The sequence below is a fragment of the Syzygium oleosum genome, unplaced genomic scaffold (genome assembly GCF_021117445.2).
Source record: "Syzygium oleosum isolate NSW1041296 unplaced genomic scaffold, Sole_v2.1 Sole_v2.02, whole genome shotgun sequence".
Classification (NCBI taxonomy): Eukaryota; Viridiplantae; Streptophyta; class Magnoliopsida; order Myrtales; family Myrtaceae; genus Syzygium; species Syzygium oleosum.
Genome location: NW_026607486.1, coordinates 22,340,129 through 22,365,243, shown reverse-complemented (window position 1 = coordinate 22,365,243; position 25,115 = coordinate 22,340,129). Strand labels below are relative to the sequence as shown.

Below are 25,115 nucleotides of genomic sequence, written 5' to 3'. Positions count from 1 at the left end.
TATGCAAAGAGAGATAAAACTGGTATTTCTTCATCTAATCTTTGCTTCACCAGGAAATTTCCGCTTGCTTCTTGTTCGGCTGAGTTTGGAATTTACCCACTTCAGATGGGAATTTGCAGGGCAAGAGTGTTCCACAAACGCTTACACATCAATGCTTGGGTCAATAGATGGAAAAGCCTCTTGCAATCCCACTAACATGTGAAAGGTATGAAGAAGATAAGGACTGGGCAAGTGCTCAGAGGCATATTTGTCAGCTTTGGACCCAAATGCAAACTGGCAAGCAGACCCTAACACGTACTCCCTCCCTCTCTCTCTTTCTGGAGAAACAAAAAGGTTTAAAAAGTCATGGAGAGAGAGAGTTGGAAAACCGTAAAGCATCACACTTGTGATGGCTCCATCATCACGTCTTTGCGAGCCTTGCAATGCATGTGAAAAGCCATGTATCTCTTTTTCCTTCCACCTCCCACACGCCAACTGTGTACGAATAAACAAAAGTCGGCTATCCAAATTCCTTCAGATTTGCCGACCAAACATTCTCCCACACCCCCCAGCATAACAACTCTTCTTCACTACTTAAACCAGTAACACTTTCAATGAACGGCCAATATAATACGGCATCCAAGTCATTGAAGTCGATCCAGGTAAAGATGAGATATGACTATGCAAAAGCTGCGTCACATGACCCACCATGTGGACCAAGAAAGCAGTCAGTCCCAATTTAATTGAACTGGGCCCCCAAAATTTAAGTCGAATTAGCAAGCTTGTACGACATGGCAAATTCTTCTCCTGCCAATTTCATCTGTGAGAAGCGTCTTGGTTTTAAAGTCACGACCTCATTTCACAGCTATATTAGCAGCTTCTAATACTCTGCTTAAACGAAGTCATCCCGCAGGAAGAGGCTTTGCCTAATTTGCACGTTTCCACGTGAACAAAGATAACCATAAATCCAACAAGTAGGACAAAAATTAACAACCATGAGAGAGAAGGAAGACAAATCCTGAAACAGACGGAAGGTAAATTAGATAAGAGGTACCAGTCACTACATCAGCACTCTAAAATACAGCTTAAGAAGCTCAAACTTAACCGATACAGGAACTCATAATACACTTAGAAGGGTAATCGTGCGATGGCAGCACAATCATTATAAGCATTCGGGAGAATTATAATGAATCCTCGAGAAATTAAATTTAAAAACTTGAGAACAATCAGTTAGACCATACATGTACAAGGCCATGCCTATTGCCCGTATAAATTTCGTTTCGCTCTTCATCGTAGAAGAGCGCAGTGATGTCTTCCAAGGCTTCTGCAACTGTGCTCCTGATTTTGGAGGCACGGGCACGCTTCTTGGAACGGCAATCACCACTACATTCACCACTGCAACTACATTCATCCTCCACAGGGACGCTGTTGCTTGCTTTTACTTTAGCAAGGCATTTCCCCGTCAATATGTTGCTTACATTGATGGATCCAGCTGCAAAAACAAGTAATACTGTTAACGGTACACTGATATCTGCAAGAACATGGTCCAACCAAAATATATAGCCAGAGAATACACATCTGAATATGATAATGCTAGAAATAACCCAGCTATCCTTTGACCTCCTATGAAAGAGCAAATAATTGGATGATGCAGCCGCTTATAATGTCAAACTCGAGAGGCGAGTGCACCTATGAGTAGAAAAAAAGACTATTCCCCCTCTGATGGGTTCATCCACATCTTCCAACGAATGAAAAGTTAATACCAACATACCATGCAAAAGAACTCCACCAGATGAAACTTCCCATTCTTTTGATAGCTTGTTTTAATCACTTCTTAGACGACTAGTAGGGTGACAGTTCTCGGAATTGGAAAGACAGAAATGACTACTCACGTCAGGGCCAACATCCATACCAAGGCTGCCGGCACATAAAACGGTGGAAAGAAGAAATGACTCCCGCGTAAACTAATTGACCCAAAGAAAGCAAAGTAATGGGAGTTACCATTTCCTTCAGATAAGGGGTCGTCAGAATCAGCCTTGCAGTAAGAAATGATGAGGTCCTGATCACTTGTGATGTATATGTTGTTGGTATTGCAATCTGGATGCCACAAGAGGTGATCTTCAAATGACGTTACAAGCTCTCCACGAAAATTCCAAACGGCAACAGTTCGATTTCTAAAAGTCAGGAATAACTGATTTTCATAGAGGAAAATAAATGCCGATGGTGTCATGAACTCAGATCTGCTAACTTCTGTTAGCTCAAAGTTGCGAACCTGCAACATTTACAACAGTCAGCAGCTCGACTTCATAACTCCATATCAAGATATGCCTCATCAGTATATCGAGAGGGATACTTACATCGAGAATCTGGAGATTCTCGTTTTCTTGCTTGACTAGAAGCTTTTCGTTGAATTGTTCAATAAAATCAACCTTCTTACTCCGATGCAGGAGATGATTGAATGACTTGAGAACAGTACCATCCTCTATGGATAGAATCTTAAGAGGAACACAACCGCCAGTTTTTGTAAATATCAACAACATGATTCCCGGGCTATTAAAAAAAATACAAACAATCAACATAAGAGCATGATCACAAGAGGAAACAAGATGAGGAAGGAGTTCTTAAGTAACAGATTTCAAATGAGATTGAAAAGGTGAAGAAACATCATCCAGCTAAAAAAGAAAGTACCTTATCTTGATTTCTTTGACATTTTTATCAGATATGGAGTACAACATCGTGTAATTCTTTAGGTCAAATACCTTGTATATACTGCAGGACAGAAGAGGAGGTCATAATAAGATGAAGAAAATTATTGAACTTGATAATTCTCCAAAATCAAACTTCAACCAAATTTCCAGAGCGCAAATAAGTCCAACCATGGACCTGATCTTGTTTTTTACCTGTCTTGGGCAGAGTACGTAAGTACTTTCCCATTCACATCATCGAACTCCACAAAACCAGGCCATTTCAGCGATTCAGATTCAAAAAGCGCAAAGCCAGCATCGGGTTTTCCCCTCCTTATGTACCTAGACATCAAGAATCAGAATTGATATCAACGCAGTTGTGGCAGAAGAAGATACTGCATTAGACGTCCTTCCTTTCCAGAACTGAGAATATGTCTTTTTTCTAGCCTTGCTTACCCTTTGTTACAGCTTTTATGTGCTTCTTTAAGTTTTTAGGTTCTCTCTACAAGAGAACGTGGGGTTGGATAAAAATTTGGTGATGGGGAGGTTGACTTACTCAATCCTCGTGCTTCTGCACTTTAGGGAGCTGAAGTTATCAGATGCATAAACTGAGACTGTGATAAGTGAGTCATTGTTCTTGTTATAGAACAGACTTCGAATAACTTCACCATGACTGACATTTAAAAAGCAGATCCTTTGATTTGTCTCTGCATTCCAATAAAAGAGTCAAAAATTACAAAACTGGAAGAAATATCCATGGTTTTGGTAAAGAAAGCAAGAAAACCATGATTACTACCTCGGCTAAAAGCTGCACAAACACCAGATTGAGCGAGGGCAAAGATAATGTCACGTGCTGCTACAATCTCAATAATCTTTGACCTCTTTCTCAGAAAAGTCAGGACCATGGAACAATGACCCTTTGGGTCGTGGGTATCATATTCCTCCTGTGAATAAGTCCCACGATCATTCAAACCAGAAAACCACAATCGGCATATGCAGAATATCCCCATAGAAAGGCTTTCATCAATCTCATAAAATAAAACATTCGTCATCTTTGAGTTGAAATCCCACATCCTAGATATTGACAAGAAAAGCAGCTCTCTTGACTGACTGATAAAGATGTGGCAAGGCACCTATTTATGCAACTCAAGTAATGCCAGTAGATAGATTTTCATACTTTTGGCGCAATTTTTATTCAGAAACTAAATTTCATCTCCCAATCATATCGATGATCAGGGGAACGTTACGAGCATTACATGAAAAAGCCGGAATGAGGCAGAAGCACCCAACCAAGGGTCAATCCACATATAAAACCAAACATTTTGCATGGATAAAATCCATATCTCCCCGAACATTGCCTTTAACAAAGGATCAAAGGCATTCGAATCCGCACCCCAGCCACGATTCAAAATTTTAGGCATTCACCATAACAATCTTCACTGCCTTCCCCTACCTTCAACACAATCCAAGTTATAATATAACTGTTGACATTCACTCCAGCCAGAAACCAAATTTCTGATCGATATCCACATAATTCCACAAGTTAACTCTAGTTCACACCGAAACCACTGGATAAATCCTCCTTCAGACAGACACCCCCACTTAATAAAGACCTAGCAAGTCAAAGAAAAAAAGAACTGAAAAATAACAAGAACCCTCGGCACCATACCTGCAACCGAATGTTTCTGAACCGCTCCTGGGCGTCGGTCATCGAGAAAGCGCGGTCGCGCTTGGAACTGATCTCGCGTCTCTGGAGCTTCTTGACGCTGTTCACGAACCCGTCCCCGCCGCACCACCACCTCGGCCTCTTCTTCGAAGCCAGCACCCTTCTTCCGCTGCAGGGCCTCGGGCTCGCAGATATTCGCTTCCCCTCCATATTCCCCCCCCTCCTCTCTCTCTCTCTCTCTCTCTCTCTCTCTCTCTCTCTCTCTCTCTCTCTCTCTCTCTCTCTCTCTCTCTCTCTCTCTCTCTCTCTCCCAAGCGCGCACGCAAAAGCTTAACACTCCTAAACTGCAGAGATCGGCATGACCATCGATTCCACTCCGCCCCTCTTCTCAACTGCCTCGCCTCGCCACAGCTCTCGCGCTCCCCTAAAACCCTATTCCGCCCTCGCCCCCCGCCGACCCACGGACCGACCAGAACCCCGCCGGAAGTGGACGGAGAACAGGGTTTCCGACAGGGGAGCGAGTTCGAGTTCGAGCTCGACCCACTCCGCTGTGCGCGAGCGAGACGGGAGCGGAGGGAAATGGACACCGCGCGCCGTGCTCCCTACAAGAGAGAGCGGATGTTCTTCTCGTCTCGTCGCCGATCTGGTTTCAAATCTGCCAACTCGAGGAAAGCGAGAGGAGGACGCCATGAATTGGATTGGATCCGATGGGAGGCCGAAAGCTTTTTTGGGCCTTTTGCGGCTCTTCCCGAGCGGAGGCCCAGATCCCGGCCCATGTCTTGGCCCATCTCGCCATTGAAGTTCCCACGCTGTTTCGAGGTTACAAAGACATCTCGCTCCTGAATTTCATTTGGATGATCAATTCTGACCCCCCAAATGTTCCTATACAGTGCATGATTAATGTGAGTGGCGCCACCGTACCATCTTAATGCCTTAAGCTGATGACTGGAGGTGAGGGCTAGTAATTGAAGTGCTTCTGGATATAAGCGAATTTCCACAATCATAATGCAACTGTCGCGTTATGGTAATTTTGGAGTTGGTCCTCGTAGCCAAGCGGACAAACTCCGACTCCGATTCGAATTATCGAACAACTAGCTTGAATTATCAACTCCTATTCTCTAGAGAATAGGGTTTCCGACAAGGGAGCGAGTTTTAGTTCGACCCTCTCCGCATATTCCCCTAATTTTATATTTTTCATGTGAGAGTATGCTCTTTGCTCAAAGCAGAATTGTGACCTATCCTTTTAAGTTTTAAAATGACGATTTCTTTGGGTATCCCTAAACTTATTGTGGAAGCGAATTTGCGAGCTGCTTTTTCATTGCTCGCTCTCTTAACTTTCGTGACACGCTCATGTCTCAGATTTAGAATCTTTTAATGTATTTCTAGCAATTTTTGGAAACGAAACTCCTGTGCTCGGTTAGCAAATTGGGTCATTCACCCTTGTGATACGAACGGCACCTTAATTTTAGATAGGCTAACGAGAGATTTGATTTCTTTAGTGATGGTGTAACATCCCGGGAAAAAAAAACATAGAAAGAGATATTTGTACGTGATTAAACATTTTCATTTTCTTATCTTTTGATTTTTTATCGGTTTTTCATTCTTTTTTTCCAGCGCCATTGCAGAAGCACCGCCATCGCTTGGCCACAATTCACCGGAGAGAGCCGAGACGCGCTCGGCTTCGATCCGTGAACGGCGACGGCGAGCACATTCGCCGGCGAGAGAGAGAGAGAGAGGGGAGGAGATTCACGTCGAGCAAAAATGGCGTCCGTGGCCTCTTCGAAGCAGATGACCCATCACCCCAACTTCTCCAAGACCATGGAGCTGAGGTGGGCGAAGAGACCCACCAACACCCGCAAGCCGCGCAAGCTGCAGTTCCCGCCGTCAACGGGCCCGTCGTCGGTCCCCATCTACATCTCCACGAGGCCCGGCCACGTCGACCCCGGCGCCCTCCGAGACCTCTACGCCTCCTGCGACCTCTCCTGCCACCGGCTCCCCGACGTGGGTCACGACCGGCGAGCCCGGGAGGACGGCGCCGTCGGGCTCGGCAAGCTCCGCATCGCCCTCGCTCACAGCTCCGTCGTCGTGTCCGTCTTCTGCAGGGACGAGGACTTGTCGCCGGACGCGGAGCAGAGTGCGGCGGTGGGGATTGGAGGTTTGGTGAGTAAGATGTTGCCGAGGGTCGATCCGTCGGACGGCCGGCTGGTGGGATTTGGCCGGGCTGTTTCGGATTTGGGGTTGACTGCTTCCATTTACGATGTCATGGTATGATGCGAACGCTCTGTTCTTCTGCTCTTGTTCGTCGTGCGAGATACGCATGTCTAGCTTTTTGTTTCATCTTTGGAAGAACGTGTATGAAGCTTAATGTTTTAATATCTTGCGTAGTTATGGAAGTTTGTGAATTTGTGACACTGTTAGAAACCAATTCCATCTTTTCTCGAATTTCCTCCGGTCGGAGAGATGATGCTAACCAGGAAAGATGACATGGGGAGAAAGTTTCTGGTGAAACGATTGGGTAAATCAAGTATCGAAGCTAAATGGTTTTCGGAAAAGAGATGAAGAAGATTGATTTAAATAGTCAGAGATCATGTTGAAGACGTTCCCCATTTGAGTTTGACTGTTTCCAACTGGAGAGAATGATACAGGATAATAATCCTAGTCCTAGTTTTAGTCTTTACGTAGGCTACTGGGGTTAATAAGTGGTCCTGTGGTAGTCATTTGACCTTTAATGAGCTCCAGTCGTTGAGATCAGAAGTCATTATCTTAGATCAAGAGTTGATATTGTGTTACGGCTGCACTCCCAGTATTAGCCTCTATGTCACTTTGTCATTAGTTTTTGTTGATTTAATAAACATGGCTGGTTTCTATAAGCCCTACAATATATTCTCTTTTCCAGCTTCATTTCATCTCTATTTGAGCCTCATTTCCTGTTCTTCTTGCTATCTTGTGCTCCTCCAACCACGTCAGATTGGTATCCAAGCACCTTGTTGGAGTTTTGCCTGTATCATTCGTGCAGGGTGCATTGCTTAAAGTTAATGCAGATCATTTTACATGCCATATTGTTGGTAAAATTCCTAGTTGAAAATTCTCGAGAAGCCAACGATTCAGTTTGATGTAAAAATAACTTGATTGTACTTGCAAATGGAAGCAAGATGATTGTAGAGCTACTGGGGCTTCATTTAGGATGTTGTGCTTATATGCCAGTGATATTTTGTACCCTTTGAGTCTATCTTACTGGATATTCACATGGATATTGCTTTTAGTTTGTTCGAAATGACTATATACAATTATATGCATATAGTCATGTAATCGTGCCTCAGTGCCTCCCAGGTTATTCCTTCGTTTCGAGGAATGGGAATTGGCCGGATGATTGTCAAAAGAATTGTAAGGTCTGTTGGTTGATTAAGTTCTGTTCATTACAGAATAATTTGGTTAGCGAATCCCTTCCACATCCACTCTGGCAATTTTCAGTTAACTTTAATACTGCAACTTCCTTGATTGATTTGGTTTGCTTCATTCTCCCTGATCCATTACAGTTGTTACTCCTCTGACTATTGAGGATAAAAAAAATCTATGGATTTTTCCCTTAATGAAAGAAACAACCTACACTTTCCCTTGGTTGGAAACATGTCTACGGCCACCCTTATCAAGTACATGAACATCTTTCTCTGTTCTCTCAGTAAGGATTTCTGGTAGTCTAATAGAACCCTCATCCTTGCAGGATCCTCACAAGTAGAGACATATATGACATAGCGGCTCTTTGTTCAGAAAATGAGAGGTAAATCTACTGTCCCTGAAATTTAACTGTATATTCTGTAATTGCTTGTACCGGGAAACTTACAGGAAAATTTTCTGATACTTTTTGGATGGTGCTGACTGCTGAGTTCCTTGCTTGCTTATGTCCCCAAATGTTTGAGTAACTTGCATGACTTGTGTTAGGTCTCCTCTCTGTAGTACTTGCTTATATGATGATCTAATGACTTGCACATGAAGCATAATATCATTAGCTACCATAACATTCAAAGATCCCATTAATATCCATATGAAATAGCAAGATTATTTGGAGTTAATTACTGGGTTTTCCACATCATTCCAAATTCAATTTGTTTACTCATTTTTTAGTCAAAAGAGAAGTGTTGCACTAAGCATTCTCTATGTGTATATACTAGTACATTAAAAGGCAGCCAGTCAAATTTTTCTCATGTACTTTGTTCAAGGCCACTTTTTGAAGCATGTGGATTTGGAGATGACATTTTGGGCTCCACGACAATGATGTATACAAGGACTCTATCTGATGGCCATGGAGTGGTCAAGCCTGCTGGTCGAAACCTTTTGCTGGTCCCAACACCTAAAGATCACGCTGCTTCCTAAACATCTACCAACTCATTGAACTGACAACTCACCATTGTATAAGGCGGCGGCGACTTTTGGAGTTCTCTGTCTACTCTTTTAAAGCAGAAGTGAGATTCTATGGCCTAAGTCAAAATGGATGCTTGTTTTAGTGAAGCTGTTGCACAGTAAAGAAGATACATGTACATACTTGAATTCTAGCGGCAAAGATTATGTAAAATCAATGTGTCCGGGCTATGGTCATTTTGTTCTGTTTATACAATCAGTTCAAGTTAATAGGGATGATGTATTTATTACATTTCCTTTTTTAAGGATGCTTTTAGTATTGTTTTTGGCTGATCAAAAGAGCCTTTACTTACAAGTATGCTCCGCGTTTAGACTTAAAAATTACAGAGGCAGCATCTGAAAGGTCTCCCCTCATAATGTTGTTCACGCGTAAGAATTCCCTGATATTCTAAAGCTAAGTATTCTTGCATCCGATGCAAAACACCCTCTACCTTTCTTCTATCCCTATCAACTTTATTCCTAAGACCTTCCCCAAGACAAGATAATATCACTCTCGCATTCCTTCCCAAACTAGCATGGGGAAGATCTGGATCGAAATAGGATTAGTTTCTGCTCGAGGGCTCAAACGACGGTCGCTCTTGAAGCTCCAATGGTTTGCCATTGGTTGGATCGATCCGAAGAACAAGTATTGCACCAAAGTCGACCACTCTGGGAATGCGAATCCTGCTTGGAAAACAAAGTTCGCTACATTGGTTGATGTCTCTAACTCGGAATTCCAAGACCTGGCACTCCATGTAGAAGTTTATAGCAGAGAGCTCATTTTCCTTCGAGAAAGGCTCCAGGGAACAGCTACTATTGTCCTGAGAGAGTTTCTGGCAAAGCATGCAAAGAATTCTGATGTTTCCAGGGCAACCATTGAAGAAGTGGGGAGTTATCAGCTAAGAAAGGAAAATTCCAGCAAACCCCGGGGATTTGTCGATATTTCTGTTCGCATATCAGAAGAAGGGGCTGAGTCGCATAATCACATAGGTTCTTCACAAGGTTCCTCATTGAAAATATTGCCAAAATAAGTGTTTTATTAATTCTGATCATTCTAGCTGAACAAGCTTTAAGTCTTGTGAAAAATATTTCCTCCTCATTTGCTACTGATTTGCCCCTTTTCATTTAAATTTGTTTCTTCTGGTGGGAATCAACCAAATTATGTTACTTCATCAGTGTAAATTTGTAGGAAATGGAGGACTCGTGCTCATGGATCATGGGAATCACATAACCCTGACACATGAAGATACGTCAGCTCAAGCCTTCCCGCCGCGACTGCCTATAGTTCGACAAAGTCGAGAAAATCATCAGCAGACAAACGTCCCGGTAAATCATTCAACGCCGGTACAGAGTAACTCTCAGAACCCATCCGTAGGTGGACCGAGCAATTATCCAATTAGAACAACTCCGCCGCCACCACCGCCACTGCCTCCACCGCCACCTTCAAATGTTGGTTTCATACCCACCTTTCTTCCGAGGACAGAAAATCTGCCAGGGGCTCGTATGAACATGTCTCCGTCTGGAGCAGATGGTGGACAAGGCAGAGGACCAGGGTTTGGAATGGGATTAGGCGCAGGAGCACTCGCGGCTGGTGCTGCCATTTTTGGTGAAGACTTCCTGTCAGGATTTGATGTTCCTAGAGGCTTACAGGATGCTAGTCTCACTGTGTCAATGGATCCCCCCTTCTGATGAAACAGCGTAAAGGTGATCATCTCATGGCATTGAAATTGTAATTTTCTTGTTCCAACTGTATGGGTGAATCTGCATAGCTAGGCCATTTAATGATTTGCTAGTCTTGCATAAGTTTAATTGCGCCAAACCCTGTCGGACGCTCAAGCAGAGATTGTACAAGAAAGACCTCAAGCACAGCTTATTGTACAACATAGCAATGTCATTTATAAGATTTCGCCACAGGCATTGTACAGATTAATACGCAGTACTAAGCTCCCAAATAAAAATAATGCATGTCAATTTGTGTAATAGAAACAAATAATTTTCTTGTTTCACTGACCTAAATATTCCAAAATAATTGGCCAACATCTGGATTCTAAAACGTGGATGCGACTTCTAAAGAGGCGGAGCACCAACTACTTCAGCGTTTAGAAGACCAACTCTTTCTCAGTTGATCCATGATATCTGCTTGAAGCAGAAGGAGGAATGGTCTTCTGCAACTATAAGAATACTAAGACACAGCTTGCAGAATCTGTTGCTCCTGTGAACCCCCAAAAGCCCTTTGCAGAAACTTCTCAACAGCAGAAACAAACTCTTCTACTTTTTCCTCATGGGGTAGGTGTCCACATTGCTTAATTACTTCAAGACATGATCCCGGTATGGCTTGTGAAAGTCTCTCGGCATTCCAGGATGGAACGAGCCGGTCATTGTCACCCGTGACAATCAAAACTGCATCGGGAGAGGCAAAGACATTAGGAGCAAGTCAATGAATTGCTCATTCCTAGGCCAGTTGGAGATTGACACCCCAGTAGAACTTCTTTCTTGAGTGGGAAGTAATTTGTAAACCAATATCTGAATTCACTACCTTTCGACTTCTTTCTCTTCTTCAATACTGAAAATCTAGACCAGCAATTTTCCTGGCCTTAGTTTGGCAATAAAGACATGACTACAATAGCGAGATTGGTTGCTCCTTTTCAGTAGTGCAAAGTAGCTTATTTAGAATGAAGATTCAATGTTTGTGCAGTTTAGACCCTCTGGAGTTGGAAGTATTCATGGAAATGAAAACCTTTTGAAGACTTAGATAGAACCTGCAGAGAGGGATTATGGACTGCCTTGGCTGTGATAGAAAAGAGCATTTTTATCAGTCCCCAACTTGTAGAGCCGCTGGAGAAGGTTTAGGAGGTGATGATTTTCGCTCCAATTACATTAGGCGTGACTAGCCAACAATCTAGTTTATCTTAACTGAAACTTTGGTTCCCCTCAAGATAATTGATGTCCCGGACTTAGCATAGCTGATCCAAAACTAGAGTAGGCTTAATTGTGATCAGTTGGTCTCCTTAACTTGTCCTCACCTCACAGTCCTTATCTCCTCCCTAGTTCTGGCCAAGTAGCCTTCCCAAAGACATATTCTCTCAAGATTACACATTACATATAAGGTTCGTGTTGTCACCTGGACAAGAGATTTCATGCAGTCTTTCTGCAAGTGGAGGTTTTGATTCAGAATCGGCATCCAGAAGCATTGCAGTGGTGTACTCCAGCAGAGCTCTGTCCCAATACTTACTCCTTAATGGCTGAAATGTGGTTTTATCAATAAAATGCAGTCTCGTTAAAGCGAAGGAAGTTAGTTGGACAAAGCACTTTTAGTCCATTTCCCCTCCAACACAATAAAAAGAAGATCAGAGTTATCATGACATGACCAAGTACCTTTGTATATCCATGCAGGACATGTTCGTTGATTTTGTTTGGATCATGCCATGCATTTCTAATGGCAGCTATACCAAATTTATCAATTACCATCCTTACCTGAAAATCACGAAAAGACATCAACATTATTATAGCAGAGAATCTGCAGCTAGGGATCACATAATACTATCTACTATTGTGTATTTACCACTTAACTGTCCAGCAATGAGTTTCTAACATATCTAAATCAGAAGATTTATATCACATTGCACATCCAATGTTGAAAGAAAGGAACAGGGTAATAGCCCAAGTCACTATTGAGCCCACAACCCAGTCACTTAAATGTGCAATAATATTAATCTTTGACAAGCTACAAGAAAAACATGAGGTAACATCTCCATGAGAAAAAGAGACTAATGCAACAAGCAATTACTGCTGAAAATTTGTGCCACAGATTACAACAAAAGGAATAACACGAAACAATATGAAATTAAAACTCTAAAAAGATTAAATATCAGAAGCGAGTCTAGAAAGAAACTTTACCAGCATAACAGCAAAAGCAGAGCGCAGGAAAGTCGACAACAGTTTCTTATATAGAGTGGAAAGCATGCCTCCCATCCCCTTCACCATTTGCACTAGCACCTCTGAAATGGCATTAATGGTTTGTGACAAGAATCTGAAGATTCTTGAGAATGGGTTTACTGCAACATCCAAACCAGATGATCTCTCTTCTTTCTTGTTCTCTCTTCCTAGATCACTACCTTTGTTGCCTCTACGTGAAAAATATGGTGCAAGAATAGCAGGTGCTACAAGAATTAGCGCAGCAACACGTTCTGGAGCCTCAAAGTATGTATTGACTGCAACAAGGCAACCAGCGGAATGCCTGAATAACAATTTACTTCAAAAGTTCAGCTGTCTAATACCAACGCATCGCAAAATGACACAACAAAAGAGGGAAAAGAATTCTCCGGCAATATTTGGCATCCGATGGGTTGTGTGGGCTATTTCCAGATAGGGGGAGAATTATATATATTGAATACCTTGTTGAGAGCTGTGCGCATAATCAAATACCTTTCCTTTTCTCTAATTCACCAAATTGGAAATTGGCCAGTTCAATGACCACATGCAATTTAAAAGAGAGGTGGATAGGCAACAAACGATGTATAAGTATAAAGAGAAATACATTACCTACCCCACCAAAATTGCTCTATCTGATGCCAAGAAGTCAATGAAATACAAGGTGGCTAGCACTGAAAATGCCATGGAGTATGGATTTAGAGGTTTCTCATCCTTGCTTCTAGATGAAAGCTCAACAGATTTAACCCTAGATGTCAATCCAAAAGCCGGTCTATCGAAAGCAAGAATTCTGGAACCAGTTAGCCCAGCCAAATGCTTCATAACCCTATTCCAGGAGAAGACAGAAGCTCCAAACCCGTGCAACAAAATCATAGGAATATGGGGCAGTCGCGCATGACTCGCCGTTTCCATAGAGTCACGTCCTTGCGATGCCACATCATAAACCTTGTGGTGTACGTGGACACCTTTAAACTCACAAAAACGACTGTCGGGATCCGCAAGGAGTGCCGGGTCCACAAGCTCATCTTGATCTATGCCAGCGACTTCCTTCTTCTTTTCCTTCTTCCTCACATCCAACAATCCCTCTGCATTATCATGTCTTAAAGAGTCACTCTCATAGCATGCCACTCGATTGCGCGACCACTAAAAAAACCATCAATTTCCATGCTTCATTCACTGTTCTGCTGAACGTATAACAAAGTAACAAAGAAAAAAAATTTGAAACTTGCTGTCAAATTTTTTACTCTGCACCCCATGGACACTCCAACAAACATTCAATGCTGTGCCTTGTGCTATATAACCAACTAAACGAAGAACTTCAGAAGAAAAAGTCCAGCTAATCATCGGTTTGCTCAACAATTTAGCACGCGCAATTCAGCTCAAATTCTCTTATAGTTACAACGCAGAACAGAAACCCGAAGAACACTGACTTACACAGATTCACCCAAGAAAATATAAAATTGACTCAAAATTACAGAGACTGCCGATGGGAGTACCTGAGTATTCTGCACCTGAGCCACTCACCGAAGAAGTAGAAGCAAGAGCTACAAGCTTAAGATGCGAACTTGAGTTCGATTTCGCGTGTTGCCAAGACAGGAACCTTTTGCTGGTCTTATTCTCACCCTTGACTGCCGAAGAAACATCACCTCGTAAAAGATTAAAACTTCGACTCTGAAACACCCTCAAACTCATCTGGGCTGGCGTTCTTTGAGCCTTATGACGATGCAGGAGTCATAAAGATGCAGTATTTTGAGCGGAAGATGGATAAACTTTTAGGCCGAGCAATTCTTGACCATGATTGGCCAAGGAAAATGGAAATTCTTGATCTTTATAGATGCCCTTTTCCCTATTTTTCTATAATAACATCTGAATCGTGTAAAACTCTCCGCCACGCTTCAACATGAACCAGCGACGTCTTCTAAACGGATGTCCTTTACTTACTAATGGGTGAAAGAGAGCTCTACATTTATTTGCATTGTTTGTCACCAAGAGTTGCCCACTGAGAGAGAGAGAGAGAGAGAGAGAGAGAGAGAGAGAGAAAGAGAGAGAGCAGTTGACAAATGGATGAGGTAATCATTCATGGTAAACTTAGTGTATTAACTCCCTTTATTGAGTGAGAAGCTAATCTTTTAAATGATGAATATATCTTAAAATTCCGAGATACAAAAATTTCGAATTTTCCGCACTAATAAATAAAGTTAACTTATGAAATTAAACTCATGACAAAGATAAAGTAAAACTCACCTTTGGGGGCGGTGATTTTCATATTCTAAAATTAGTAGGAAAGACAATAGAACTTAATCAGCATTTTCAAGGTGCTTCTTATAAACTCTATGGAAAAAGTCATAAAAAGTTTCAAACTGTACCCACTGTCACATATTATCCTAAATTTTTTTTTGTGATATATAAAATTTCAAATTTACATATCTGTAACACATTTATCTTCCGTCAAAATTTCGTTAAATGATATTTCAGCCAAAAAAAATTATTTTTATTTTGCTTAATTTTCCATGTAGATAAATTTTCACATGACTGTAATAGAGTATAAATATGTCGTACATATACAAATTTGAGATTTTTTGGTATGATAGAAAATTTTTTAGATAAATGTGTGCTGTTTTTCTTGGCCTTTCTTATTCAGAAGACGAGCTTAACTAGACTCTCCAAAACAAAAAGAGTGATAATAATTCATCCCATCAGGCTGGATTGTGCTTTGACAAATTCCAAATTTGAAAGCTATAGAATTTATTTTGTCACCTGCCGTTTCTCATCTCTCTCTCTCTCTCTCGTAAATCAGCAGTGCCAGTCTCTGTACAGTCCCCAGCCGATAGTGCAGTGAGAGCAATCTGATCATTTTCCGCCGCTCAAGCCGGCCATGGATGCTCTGCTATGCAAGCAACTGGGCGATCCTACCCTCTCGCCAGTGCCATCTGCAATCGACAACGATAATGGCTCCCCGATTGTTCTGGACCCAAAACACCCGATCCCAGAATTGAAGACACCCACTTCAGTTCTCGTGCGGGTGAAAGCAACGAGCTTGAACTACGCCAATTATCTGCAGATCCTGGGCAAGTACCAAGAGAAGCCGCCTCTCCCTTTCGTTCCCGGCTCCGATTACTCGGGCGTGGTCGAGGCGATCGGCTCCGGGGTTTCCAATTTCAGAGTGGGTGATGAAGTTTGTTCCGTTGCCGCTCTTGGGTCGTTCGCTCAGTTCATTGTCGCCGATGAGTCCGAATTGTATGGATGTTTTTCGCTGTCTTGTTGTTTTAGCTGGTTTCGTTTTGTGGGGTTGCTTTGGCCAGGGATTTTTCGTTGTTTTGAGTGATGAAAGGTGTGATTTTGTTTGTCGAAGGTTTCGGGTTCCGGAAGGATGTGATCTTGTGGCAGCTGGTGCCCTTCCTGTTGCATTTGGAACTTCACATGTTGCTCTTGTTCACAGAGCTCAGTTGACCGCTGGTCAGGTATATATACTGTGAACGATTATCTTCAAGTACTTTTTGGTGCTCATTGGATTTAGTTCGGCATCTCTCGCTCCGGGTGATTTTAGCCACACGTGTTCCGTTTAGTTAATGCCGGTTGTGAATGATCAAAATGTAGGTCTTGCTTGTTCTCGGTGCAGCTGGGGGTGTTGGAACTGCAGCGGTGCAAATCGGAAAGGTTTGTGGAGCCGTTGTTATTGCCGTCGCCAGGTATTGGCCATTTTCAAAATATATGCCCTTGATTCCTTGTAGATTGGTAGTCTTCCATCGAAATGAATTTGCTGCTATACTATACTGGAGAGTAATGAAAGTGTTATCCACTGCACGTGCGAATCTTGTAGGGGAGCTGAAAAGGTGCAGTTTTTGAAGTCCATGGGTGTCGATCATGTAGTAGACTTGGGCAATGAGAATGTCATTTCAAGTGTCAAGGAGTTCCTCAAGGCAAAGAAGCTTAAGGGGGTTGACGTATTGTATGATCCAGTAGGAGGCAAGCTTACAAAAGAATCCATGAAGCTTCTCAACTGGGGAGCGCAGATTTTGGTTATAGGGTTTGCTAGTGGTGAGATCCCATTGATACCTGCAAATATTGCTCTTGTGAAGGTACGCCGGTTGTAACATTTCGTCTTTGCAGTCAAACTATCTTGTTTTCTTCTCGTTTATTTTATTTCTCTATTTAATTGAGATGCTTGTCTTAATTTTCGAGTGGAAACTTCAAGTGAGAAGTGACGGAGACTTGTGGGTTTGGAAGTATTGACTGAATGGCTTGCTGAAAAATTGTTAAAAGCTTATGTCTCATTCGTAGCCTGAATTCAGTTAATCGTGGACATGATTAATTTTCAACTGAATCGAGGCTCCCTATCTTAGATAATCAGAATTGAAGGGATAAAGTGCTCCAGTCATTCAGTTTTATTGTGATGGAGATAGCTTGAAACGATTATATGTGAGTACGGCAATAGCTTCTCTTAATCATTGGGATGTTACCTTCAAGAAGGACTCGGGTCAAGTGCTGATTTGTGCTAGACCATTGCACGCTACACTATGCGGTGTCTGTGAGAGGCAGCAAAAGAGGTTCCTTTGTGGTTAGATTGTCTTGCTTTCTTCGAAACAGTGAAACGAGAGAAGACAAATATTAGCTCACCAAGCAAATGAGCCAATACATATCCATTGAGGAAACTGGCGAGTTTCCATTTGCAGATCAGTTTGAGAAGAAACTGGGTGGGTCATTCAAGAAGCTGATGTAGATATTTTCAATAACACAATTAAGCAATACTAGTTTGGCCTTCCCCTTTATTTGGCCTTCCAAATCAAATCACGGTGTGCTTCTTTTCAGTATATTTCCTTCTGGTTTAATTTAACTGGTTTGCTTTGATCCAGAACTGGACGGTGCATGGACTGTATTGGGGCAGCTACAGAATCCATCGACCCCGCGTTCTCGAAGATTCCCTTAGGGAGTTGCTCTCCTGGTTGGCAAAAGGCTTGATTACTGTCCAGATTTCTCATGCCTTTGCCCTGTCGGAGGTCAGGAGAACCGCGGACACTCAATATCGTTCTTATCTCTTTAATGAACTTCAATTCAATCTCTTCATGTTTGGCAGGCCAACCTTGCGTTCGCCGCTATCAAAGACCGGAAAGTGATAGGGAAGGTGATGGTCATTTGTGAAGGTCCTGGGAGCAGAAGATCTAAAATTTGACATGGCAATGAGGCAATGCTGGGATTCAGAATAATATACTTCGGAATAATACTCCTACAGCTCTTCAAGATAAGACTAGTGTATGTACTCTGCATTTGTTACATGTTTGGATCCTGTAATTCACCTAAGAAACGAATTTCATACCAAGGAGAATTACTCTGTCAAAATTTACTAATCCATCTGTTGGTTAGATAGTCTGAATGTCGCCCAGAATACCGTCATGGTCTGTTTTAGTCAATCCGACCAAAGGCGAAAGGACACTAGAGTAGGAATTAACGCTGATGTTTAAGTGGAGATCAAACCCAAATTTGGGCTAATTATGAGCAATTTTTCCCGGCCCAAAAGGCTTATGGCGAGGTTCAAACATGGTCGGACCACATGCTTCGGGGGCCATTCATAAGGCACGAACGCAGCCCAATTGAGAGAACCGAAAAAGGTGAAAGTTGGGATCGCTTACGTCGTCTCGAGAAATCATGAACACCAAATGTAAACTGATTTGCCTAACATCTCAGGTTTTCAAGTTACTCAAAGAGCACGGTATCCCACTTATGCTCCCAAAAAAAATTTTACCATCGATTTGATTGAAGAATCGATGTCGAAATAAACAGGTTGCACTTCCAAAAGTGCAAGTTTCGTATTCAACGAGCGACACAGAGTGGATCGAATAATTATCCGGCGGATGTGGGGTGGATGCTATGCCCACCAAGAGGACTGATCGAATATGCCCTGAGGCTCCAAACAGTTTTTTTTTTCTTTGTTAACTAAGAGAACGATGCAAATTCAAATTAATATTTTGAAAGATGTACGGAGGACCCGAATTCAGAGTCTCATCCAATGTGAAAAAGGACAACAATTTATGAGAACATAATCAATCTTAAACATAAAAAGAATAGGAAACCTTTTTTCATCGCCTAATGTAAGGATTGATGCAGAGGTTTCATCTTGAAAAGAATGCACAAATCCATATGTTCATAACTTCCGCATTTCTCAGATTACTAATCCCTAAATCATATTTCGCCTTGACCCCCAACCGAAAGAAGAAAAGGATGCAACAATAGCAATGTTCAGACCATAAATGATACCGGAGCGATCGGAGAATGAGAAGGAAACTCGAATTGCAACGGCGATGGATGGACTCATCGCTCAAGGGATCTGGCCCGGGATACACGGCATGTGACTCACCACTCGATAGAATTTATCGAAGAAATATACAATTTTAGAGGTACTCTAATCCAAGAGACCAAATACGAAATCACACTCTAACCCTCTAAGGGACCCTCGAGGAGTTTATAGGGACTCAACTTGGAACAACCTTCCAAGCTAGGTAAATTCTGAGACATTTTATCTCTTATTTTCAAAGATGAAACCAAGATCCCCTAAACAAATCATTAAAAAAAAATAGATCAAATTTTGACTCAAGACGACTGTAGGAATAAATTACAATGCATAGGACCCAACAAATTCTTACAAATTAAAAAGGACTCATTCTCAGATAAAACTGAGCAACGCCGAGTAATTTGACCATAAATTGATCACACGGGCCTTTTCAATCATATATTAAGAGACCACATTGGAACGCGAAATCATCATCTAAGCTCGGAAGAAAATGACCCTTGGAATTCAATCATCTAAGCTTGACCTCTAAACAATTGCATTTGGCATTGGATACGGCTTAGTCCTCTTAAAATGTACACCATGAGTAATCAAGATGCATACAATTTTGTTGTAAACCAATGTATGGGCCTTCAAAGTTCAACCCACCCAACATGTTCTGAATCTTCTGATCCATGTACTGCTACAATTGTTTACAAAAGCCCAAAAAAAACCAAAATAAAGGAAAACTAGTTACAGCCTGTTCCAAATTCTTATCACCGTAATATATATCCAAAACAGGAACGTAGAATGAGGAGGTCCCCTCTCCATAATTGGCAATGTCACATGGACCCCAAAACTTAATTAATCTAAAAAATCAATAAACAAGAAGCACCTCATAACCCTCATCTGACCCAGAAAATTTCAAGAATAAACAAAAAAAAAGGGTTTCTTTAAGTTCTAATAACCAGCTGAACAGTATCATACAGTCGTGGAAACACCTCCTTCCCCATTTTGGACCTTAGTGTAAAAACCAAAGACCCTACAGGCACAGTTTCAGATGCGCGCTGGATTAGAAAAATGGGCTCGTGTGTACTTCACATCTCGATGCACCCAAGCTATGCTGAGGTCCGAAAGCCTTAACAGCAATGAGCTTTATCTGTACTTCGTACACCCAACTGGTCCTTTTTTAAAAAAAATTTAGGCTGTTCGGGCAATGTCTGAACAGAATCAAACGTTCTTTTTTCCAATAGAGAAAACAATTTAAATGGATGCCCTTTTAAAAGGTGAGCGTAGGGAGACCCCAGCTTGGTTGGTGGGCCTCATCCCTGTTTAAAGGCAGTAAAAAGATGGATTCTTTCCTCTTTCCAAGGTGGGAAAGGAGGGCTCTGTGAAGCGAAGGGACATGAAGCTAAGGAGTTTCCACCAATATGGTAATTGGTAGCCATCAAAAGAAGGAAAACAGATTAATTAGTGAAGTGCCCCATTTAGGTTTAGCTAGACAGCTCCAAGTTTCAACATCAAGTAGGCTTAATGGTGACAAACGAAAGGAAAAGCAACGGTGATACAGCAGGCTGTGCATTAAGCTAGCTCATCTCCTTGTTACACAGTGGATACAATGTTAATCCTTTTTGTAAATGACAAACAGGTGGTTGGAAAGTTCACCGTTTGGATTATCAATCCTTTCTAGTTTCTTTGCTTCGCCAGAAGAGATAAGAAGAGAGTTATGGTGGTTTGGTGTCCCAGTGAATCCATTCTTTTCTCAAGCAGAAAAGCTCCTCTAAAACTATAACCACATGAAATGATAGGAAACTACATCTGAGACTTTCTCATACTCAGCAATCACAGAAGGTAATCACTTCATGCTAATTCTCGAAAAAGACAGCTTAATCCGTTTACTCTTGCCTTCAGCAACATTTGATGCTTAAAAGCAATGCTTTAGCAGCAACTTTGCAAAGCAAACATCAGAAAGAAGAGCTTCTTTGTGCAAATTTGTCCTTCTCGCTCTCAGTCTTCAAGAGCATGTAAACTCCCACGGGCACATTGGCTTGCCAGTTCTTTTCTTCCTTTGCTTCAGCGTACAATTTAAGGCCGGCCCTATTTACAAGTGTTGCAGAGAAGGACAAAATAAACATATTACAGCTTTTTCACATAAGAGAAGATGAATTAATCGATGTAACAAAGGCTACAGTGCACTTGTACATTAAGAAAAGCCAAGTTAAAATGATAAGGCATCAACCAAAGGGCAGCCATCTCCATCTCCACCGGTCACTTGCTATTGGCCATCAGCTCCCACCACCGGCCATTGCTTCTAGCTACGGTCATTCCCTCCATCCTCGTGAACCGGTCACTTTCAAAAGTTTCTTACCAGTAGTTCTGAGTACACATTGCATGCAACAAATAGATCGATTTTCATGGAAAGAAACTTCCAACAATGACAACAGAGATAGCATTAGGTTTCTCTATTTGGCCACACCTACACACGCACTCGCAGAGAGAAGAGAGAGAAGGAGCTCCCTTCAGTCCAAGCACAGAAAAAGAGGGGTGCAAAGTATCTCCCGCATCATTCACACAGTCACCAGTAAAAGCACAAACTAATTTGCCCCATTTTCTCTACTGTGTGATTGAATGAATGAGTCGGCAGCTATTTCAACCCCCTTTATTCCATCCATGAGTGGACTGAAGAAAGCTCTCTCTCACAAATCTTTTTGAAGCCAACATCACTCAGATTTTCTAGCGTTTTGCTTTTGGCCCGAGCCTGCAAATGTATGTGCATATATAGCAAGCCAACATCACTCAGTAATATATTAACATCCACGCATGCATTAGCACCACTAGGTAACATGGAGAAGTATCAAACAGAGAGTCAGTGTTCAAGGCAAAGACGGTAAGGAAACACTGCATAATTTGACTAACAATGAATACTCGCGATCAGCAAAAAGAGTCTCTACATCAATCATACTCAATAGTCTCTACGAACCCTTCAATGACAATATATCCAAGAAAATGAAAACCCACCACGCACTTGGAACTGGCGATTCGAGACCTAGTACTACTTCACTGGTTTCATCATTTGGCGCAAGCCAACATGTGTGAAGTTATTTTATTGATGTACTTAGCAGATTAACGTTTTTTATTATTGGACCGAAAGGGGGACAGATTTCCGAAGACAAAAAGATAGGAAAAATCTTACCTCCAGGAAAGAACCCTCCTGCTAATACACCCAACTGTTGAGATGAACTGAACTCAAACCGACGATATATGGAAACTGAGTAAAATCTCGAGGAGATAAAAAGAAATTATCATTCAAGAATACCTCAGATAAAGATCTCATTCATAAGCAAATTATATAAAGAACGGATCAAAGAAGTACTTTTGGAAAAAAAAAAAAAGAGAGGAAGATTTCCCCGTGAAGACCAAACTAGCCCTAAGATCATGAGCTAAGCACAGGTACAACCTAGTATCTATATATGCATATATATTTACACTACACTGTGGAGCATTCGGATTTTCCTACAGTTAAATCTTGCAATCTCAAGAAGCTAATCTTTTTGTCTCCTTGAAGAAGGAAGACGGATAATCAGTCCCACCACGTCCACAACCACATGAAACAGCAATAGAAAACACTGAAAACCTTATCCGTGTGGAAAAAAGATCTCCAGCTACTAATTGGAACAAAAATCTTAAACAATCACTTGAATTGACAGCTCATTAATTACTCAAGTGAAAGAGTAGCTGAATAATTTATGAAGCAGAAGAAAGCATGAAATAAAAAGAAAACCCTACACTCACCATGTCTGATATGATCTTTTTCAGCAACTTTCTATAGGGAGAGATTTTTGTTTTTGGTATCCAAGTCCATAAGCACAAACCCATTACGCATAGCTACTTGAGCGGAGAGAGGGAGGGAGCGAACAATTATACAGCAAAAAGACAAAAGAAAAATGAAGTGTGCAGGCAAAAAACTAAATGAGGGAGAAGATAATAAATGATGCAAGTAAGGACTAAAATGAGGGAACTGTGTTGTTATGCGAAAAGAAGGAGAGAGGTCATTGTCATCATGAGAGTCAGAGACAGGAAAGTGACTCAAGATCTTCACAAATCTAACACAGTTCTGTTTCTGTATATGACATGAGAGAGAAAGAGAGAGAGAGAGAGAGAGAGAGAGAGAGAGGGTTTCGTTGTCTTCAGTCTCTTCAGGAGATTTCGGAGAAGAAGAGGGTGATGCAAGAAGAGAAATGTGAGGACACGAGGGTTCTTGCTCTCCCCTTTCCTACAGTGTTCAAGAAATAGGGAGGTGATCAGGGGGAGAGAGAGAGAGCGAGAGAGAGAGAGAGAGAGAGAGAGAAAAGAGAACAGATTAAAGAAAAAGAGAGGTTTTACGCACAACACAACAGATGGATTTGGGAGAAAAGAAGCGGAACGGAGGAGGGGTGGGGTTCACCTTGAGTCTTTGGCTTTGACCATTGAATGCTTTTCTTTCAGCTTCGATATTTATATTGCAAAATATATTTAACATGAAAGACCGTAAGTTAGTAACAGGAAATGAAAACTACATTTTTATTATAGCCTATACTGATGCAAGTGGCCTTTTGGAATAAGTGAAAGTACATTCAACACTATACAAAAAAATCATTGCACTGTTGTACTAATTTTGTATTTATCATTATATTGGTGCACGATCAATTTTTTCATTTTAAAATCAATTTTAATGAAGAGTATTGTGCTTTTGCTACCCTCGGCTAGTGTGATTTGCACGTGCTATCTTGAAAGGGAGAATTTATTCATTTATTGATAGAATAAATGGAGTTAACGAAAAAGAAATACTTCCATCGCCATTTCGATCCCACATGTGGAAATAATATCCTAAGAGTGATGATAAATTTCTCTGCCGTTGAAATAGAAGTCCATAAAATCTTTGCATGTATTCTTTAACATTAAATTCGTCATCTGCAGGTCATGAAATTGTTGAATACAACTTATTGTTTAATAACCTGGTCAAGAAAGGACATGTTGTCATGTGATTTTGTATTATGGGCGGTGGATTCCTTTATATTTACTGAATGTGAAACTAGTTAATCTTTAGATCCCAGGATGGAGTTCAAGATAGAGTACACAAAAAAAGAGTACAGTATCAGCATTAGAAATTTTAAAATTTGATTCATGACAAGATGGAACGAGCGAAAAATGCAAAAAGTATAAACATTGCGTGGCCGTGAAAATGCTTGAACATTAGATAATTTCCACATTTCATATATGATAAAGTTCTTGATGAAGATTCTTGAAAACAAAACGGCTTAAATCATCATTAGCTCAGTATTATGTAAGCCAACAGCAACCTTGTCTAAAGCTTCTCATCATTCCATGAGTGCCAGCATTAAAATTCACACCTCCACTTTTTTTTATCATTTTTTTATCAATCTAAGTCCATATTTTTATCCGATAAAAGATAGGTCATTGACGCGGACACCGTTGACATCTAAGCCAAAGAGATTTTCCATCATACAATGCAGTGCTTTAACAGAAGAAAAAATGGAACCAACGTCCTCCATATATGAAAGAGCTATTGGTGCACTAGCTTGACACGTCTACTCCTAAAAAAACAAAAATGAGTAGTGGACGTTTTCATGTATGTTCTATCTTGCAACCTTATCCTACAGTGTCCGCTAATTATAAGCAATAGTATCGAAATGCGTGGATCAGATAATGTCTATTTAACAAGGAAAAGAGGAGTTCGAAAGCGCTGGTCTGGGAAGGACAAGTGGAGCCTCCTGGAGGACCCTTTGTCCTGCCTCTCCAAATAATTAGAAAGAGTTCTTTTATAACAATTTTCATCTATCGAGATTCTTGCTATCTCTCGATGTTTCAGCATCATAAACTAGCCCTCGAAAGCAAGGAACTGAAGAGAAAAGTGTGAGAGATCGCAATCATTTTGTTTGTAAGTGAACATAAGCTCGAAAGGATCAAAATCACTCTTTGAGTACGAGGGTTAGAGTCCAAATAATTTCATTGTTTTTCAGTCCGACATTCCTCTACTGTCTTTTTAAATGACCAATCTACATCCCAAAGGACAAAGAGGGCCTCCATGTATGTATGTGGGTGTGGCCACCACTCGTGTATTGCAATGATACCTCTTAGTCTTGGAGGCCAATGATGGTGTGTATAAGGGAAGAACTGTGCGCGCAACGATGAGCAGCCT

General features: G+C 41.4%; 5 protein-coding genes and 1 long non-coding RNA gene across 8 annotated transcripts; 3 read left to right on the top strand and 3 right to left on the bottom strand.

Annotated features, from left to right (window-relative positions):
* Window positions 1–993: 993 nt before the first annotated feature.
* Window positions 994–4,979, bottom strand: LOC115684904 (uncharacterized). The gene is made up of 9 exons (XM_056308728.1): window positions 4,652–4,979; window positions 4,333–4,578; window positions 3,460–3,607; window positions 3,220–3,370; window positions 2,880–3,005; window positions 2,668–2,748; window positions 2,337–2,529; window positions 1,981–2,251; window positions 994–1,471 (listed from the first exon to the last, which is right to left on the bottom strand). The coding sequence occupies exons 2-9, from the start codon at window positions 4,537–4,539 to the stop codon at window positions 1,206–1,208; spliced, it is 1,443 nt and encodes a 480-aa protein (XP_056164703.1). The 5' UTR covers window positions 4,540–4,578; window positions 4,652–4,979; the 3' UTR covers window positions 994–1,205.
* Window positions 4,980–5,941: 962 nt separating this feature from the next.
* LOC115684859 (probable acetyltransferase TAP2) lies at window positions 5,942–8,973 on the top strand. The gene is made up of 4 exons (XM_030609788.2): window positions 5,942–6,594; window positions 7,660–7,718; window positions 8,051–8,107; window positions 8,547–8,973. Exons 1-4 carry the CDS (start codon window positions 6,091–6,093, stop codon window positions 8,698–8,700), a joined length of 774 nt encoding a protein of 257 aa, XP_030465648.1. The 5' UTR covers window positions 5,942–6,090; the 3' UTR covers window positions 8,701–8,973.
* Window positions 8,974–9,243: 270 nt separating this feature from the next.
* On the top strand, window positions 9,244–10,635 carry LOC115684857 (uncharacterized). 2 transcript variants are annotated; one of them, XM_030609787.2, is made up of 2 exons: window positions 9,244–9,714; window positions 9,914–10,635. In XM_030609787.2, exons 1-2 carry the CDS (start codon window positions 9,261–9,263, stop codon window positions 10,411–10,413), a joined length of 954 nt encoding a protein of 317 aa, XP_030465647.1. In that variant the 5' UTR covers window positions 9,244–9,260; the 3' UTR covers window positions 10,414–10,635. The 2 variants fall into 2 exon arrangements, with proteins under 2 accessions (XP_030465647.1, XP_030465646.1); XM_030609786.2 differs by having other exon boundaries at window positions 9,244–9,726.
* A 40-nt stretch (window positions 10,636–10,675) lies between these two features.
* Window positions 10,676–14,629, bottom strand: LOC115684856 (uncharacterized). The gene is made up of 6 exons (XM_030609784.2): window positions 14,151–14,629; window positions 13,271–13,739; window positions 12,622–12,961; window positions 12,100–12,198; window positions 11,846–11,966; window positions 10,676–11,124 (listed from the first exon to the last, which is right to left on the bottom strand). The coding sequence occupies exons 1-6, from the start codon at window positions 14,344–14,346 to the stop codon at window positions 10,907–10,909; spliced, it is 1,443 nt and encodes a 480-aa protein (XP_030465644.1). The 5' UTR covers window positions 14,347–14,629; the 3' UTR covers window positions 10,676–10,906.
* Window positions 14,630–15,398: 769 nt separating this feature from the next.
* On the top strand, window positions 15,399–17,999 carry LOC115684927 (uncharacterized). Its single transcript, XM_030609884.2, has 6 exons — window positions 15,399–15,891; window positions 16,007–16,115; window positions 16,252–16,343; window positions 16,475–16,733; window positions 17,508–17,651; window positions 17,729–17,999. The coding sequence occupies exons 1-6, from the start codon at window positions 15,530–15,532 to the stop codon at window positions 17,822–17,824; spliced, it is 1,062 nt and encodes a 353-aa protein (XP_030465744.1). The 5' UTR covers window positions 15,399–15,529; the 3' UTR covers window positions 17,825–17,999.
* Window positions 18,000–20,718: 2,719 nt separating this feature from the next.
* LOC130135309 (uncharacterized) lies at window positions 20,719–23,382 on the bottom strand. 2 transcript variants are annotated; one of them, XR_008814748.1, is made up of 2 exons: window positions 22,709–23,382; window positions 20,719–22,195 (listed from the first exon to the last, which is right to left on the bottom strand). It is a non-coding gene; the product is annotated as an uncharacterized LOC130135309 (long non-coding RNA). The 2 variants fall into 2 exon arrangements; XR_008814747.1 differs by having other exon boundaries at window positions 20,719–22,184.
* Window positions 23,383–25,115: the final 1,733 nt, after the last annotated feature.

What these genes read in the sequence shown, in the direction of transcription:
- LOC115684856 (XM_030609784.2), bottom strand. Translation starts at nt 14,346, where the DNA reads ATGAGTTTGAGGGTGTTTCAGAGTCGAAGTTTTAATCTTTTACGAGGT. An exon ending in CTGCTTTTGCTGTTATGCTG is followed by an intron (nt 12,199 to 12,621) that starts GTAAAGTTTCTT and finishes CGTGATTTTCAG; the next exon opens with GTAAGGATGGTAATTGATAA. An exon ending in GCATGAAATCTCTTGTCCAG is followed by an intron (nt 11,125 to 11,845) that starts GTGACAACACGA and finishes CTCCCGATGCAG; the next exon opens with TTTTGATTGTCACGGGTGAC.
- LOC115684904 (XM_056308728.1), bottom strand. Translation starts at nt 4,539, where the DNA reads ATGGAGGGGAAGCGAATATCTGCGAGCCCGAGGCCCTGCAGCGGAAGA. An exon ending in GTCAAAGAAATCAAGATAAG is followed by an intron (nt 2,530 to 2,667) that starts GTACTTTCTTTT and finishes TTTTTTTAATAG; the next exon opens with CCCGGGAATCATGTTGTTGA. An exon ending in CCCCTTATCTGAAGGAAATG is followed by an intron (nt 1,472 to 1,980) that starts GTAACTCCCATT and finishes TTGTTTTTGCAG; the next exon opens with CTGGATCCATCAATGTAAGC.
- LOC115684927 (XM_030609884.2), top strand. Translation starts at nt 15,530, where the DNA reads ATGGATGCTCTGCTATGCAAGCAACTGGGCGATCCTACCCTCTCGCCA. An exon ending in CTCAGTTGACCGCTGGTCAG is followed by an intron (nt 16,116 to 16,251) that starts GTATATATACTG and finishes ATCAAAATGTAG; the next exon opens with GTCTTGCTTGTTCTCGGTGC. An exon ending in ATGCCTTTGCCCTGTCGGAG is followed by an intron (nt 17,652 to 17,728) that starts GTCAGGAGAACC and finishes CATGTTTGGCAG; the next exon opens with GCCAACCTTGCGTTCGCCGC.
- LOC115684857 (XM_030609786.2), top strand. Translation starts at nt 9,261, where the DNA reads ATGGGGAAGATCTGGATCGAAATAGGATTAGTTTCTGCTCGAGGGCTC. An exon ending in TCACATAGGTTCTTCACAAG is followed by an intron (nt 9,727 to 9,913) that starts GTTCCTCATTGA and finishes GTAAATTTGTAG; the next exon opens with GAAATGGAGGACTCGTGCTC.
- LOC115684859 (XM_030609788.2), top strand. Translation starts at nt 6,091, where the DNA reads ATGGCGTCCGTGGCCTCTTCGAAGCAGATGACCCATCACCCCAACTTC. An exon ending in ATTGTCAAAAGAATTGTAAG is followed by an intron (nt 7,719 to 8,050) that starts GTCTGTTGGTTG and finishes TCATCCTTGCAG; the next exon opens with GATCCTCACAAGTAGAGACA. An exon ending in CTTTGTTCAGAAAATGAGAG is followed by an intron (nt 8,108 to 8,546) that starts GTAAATCTACTG and finishes ACTTTGTTCAAG; the next exon opens with GCCACTTTTTGAAGCATGTG.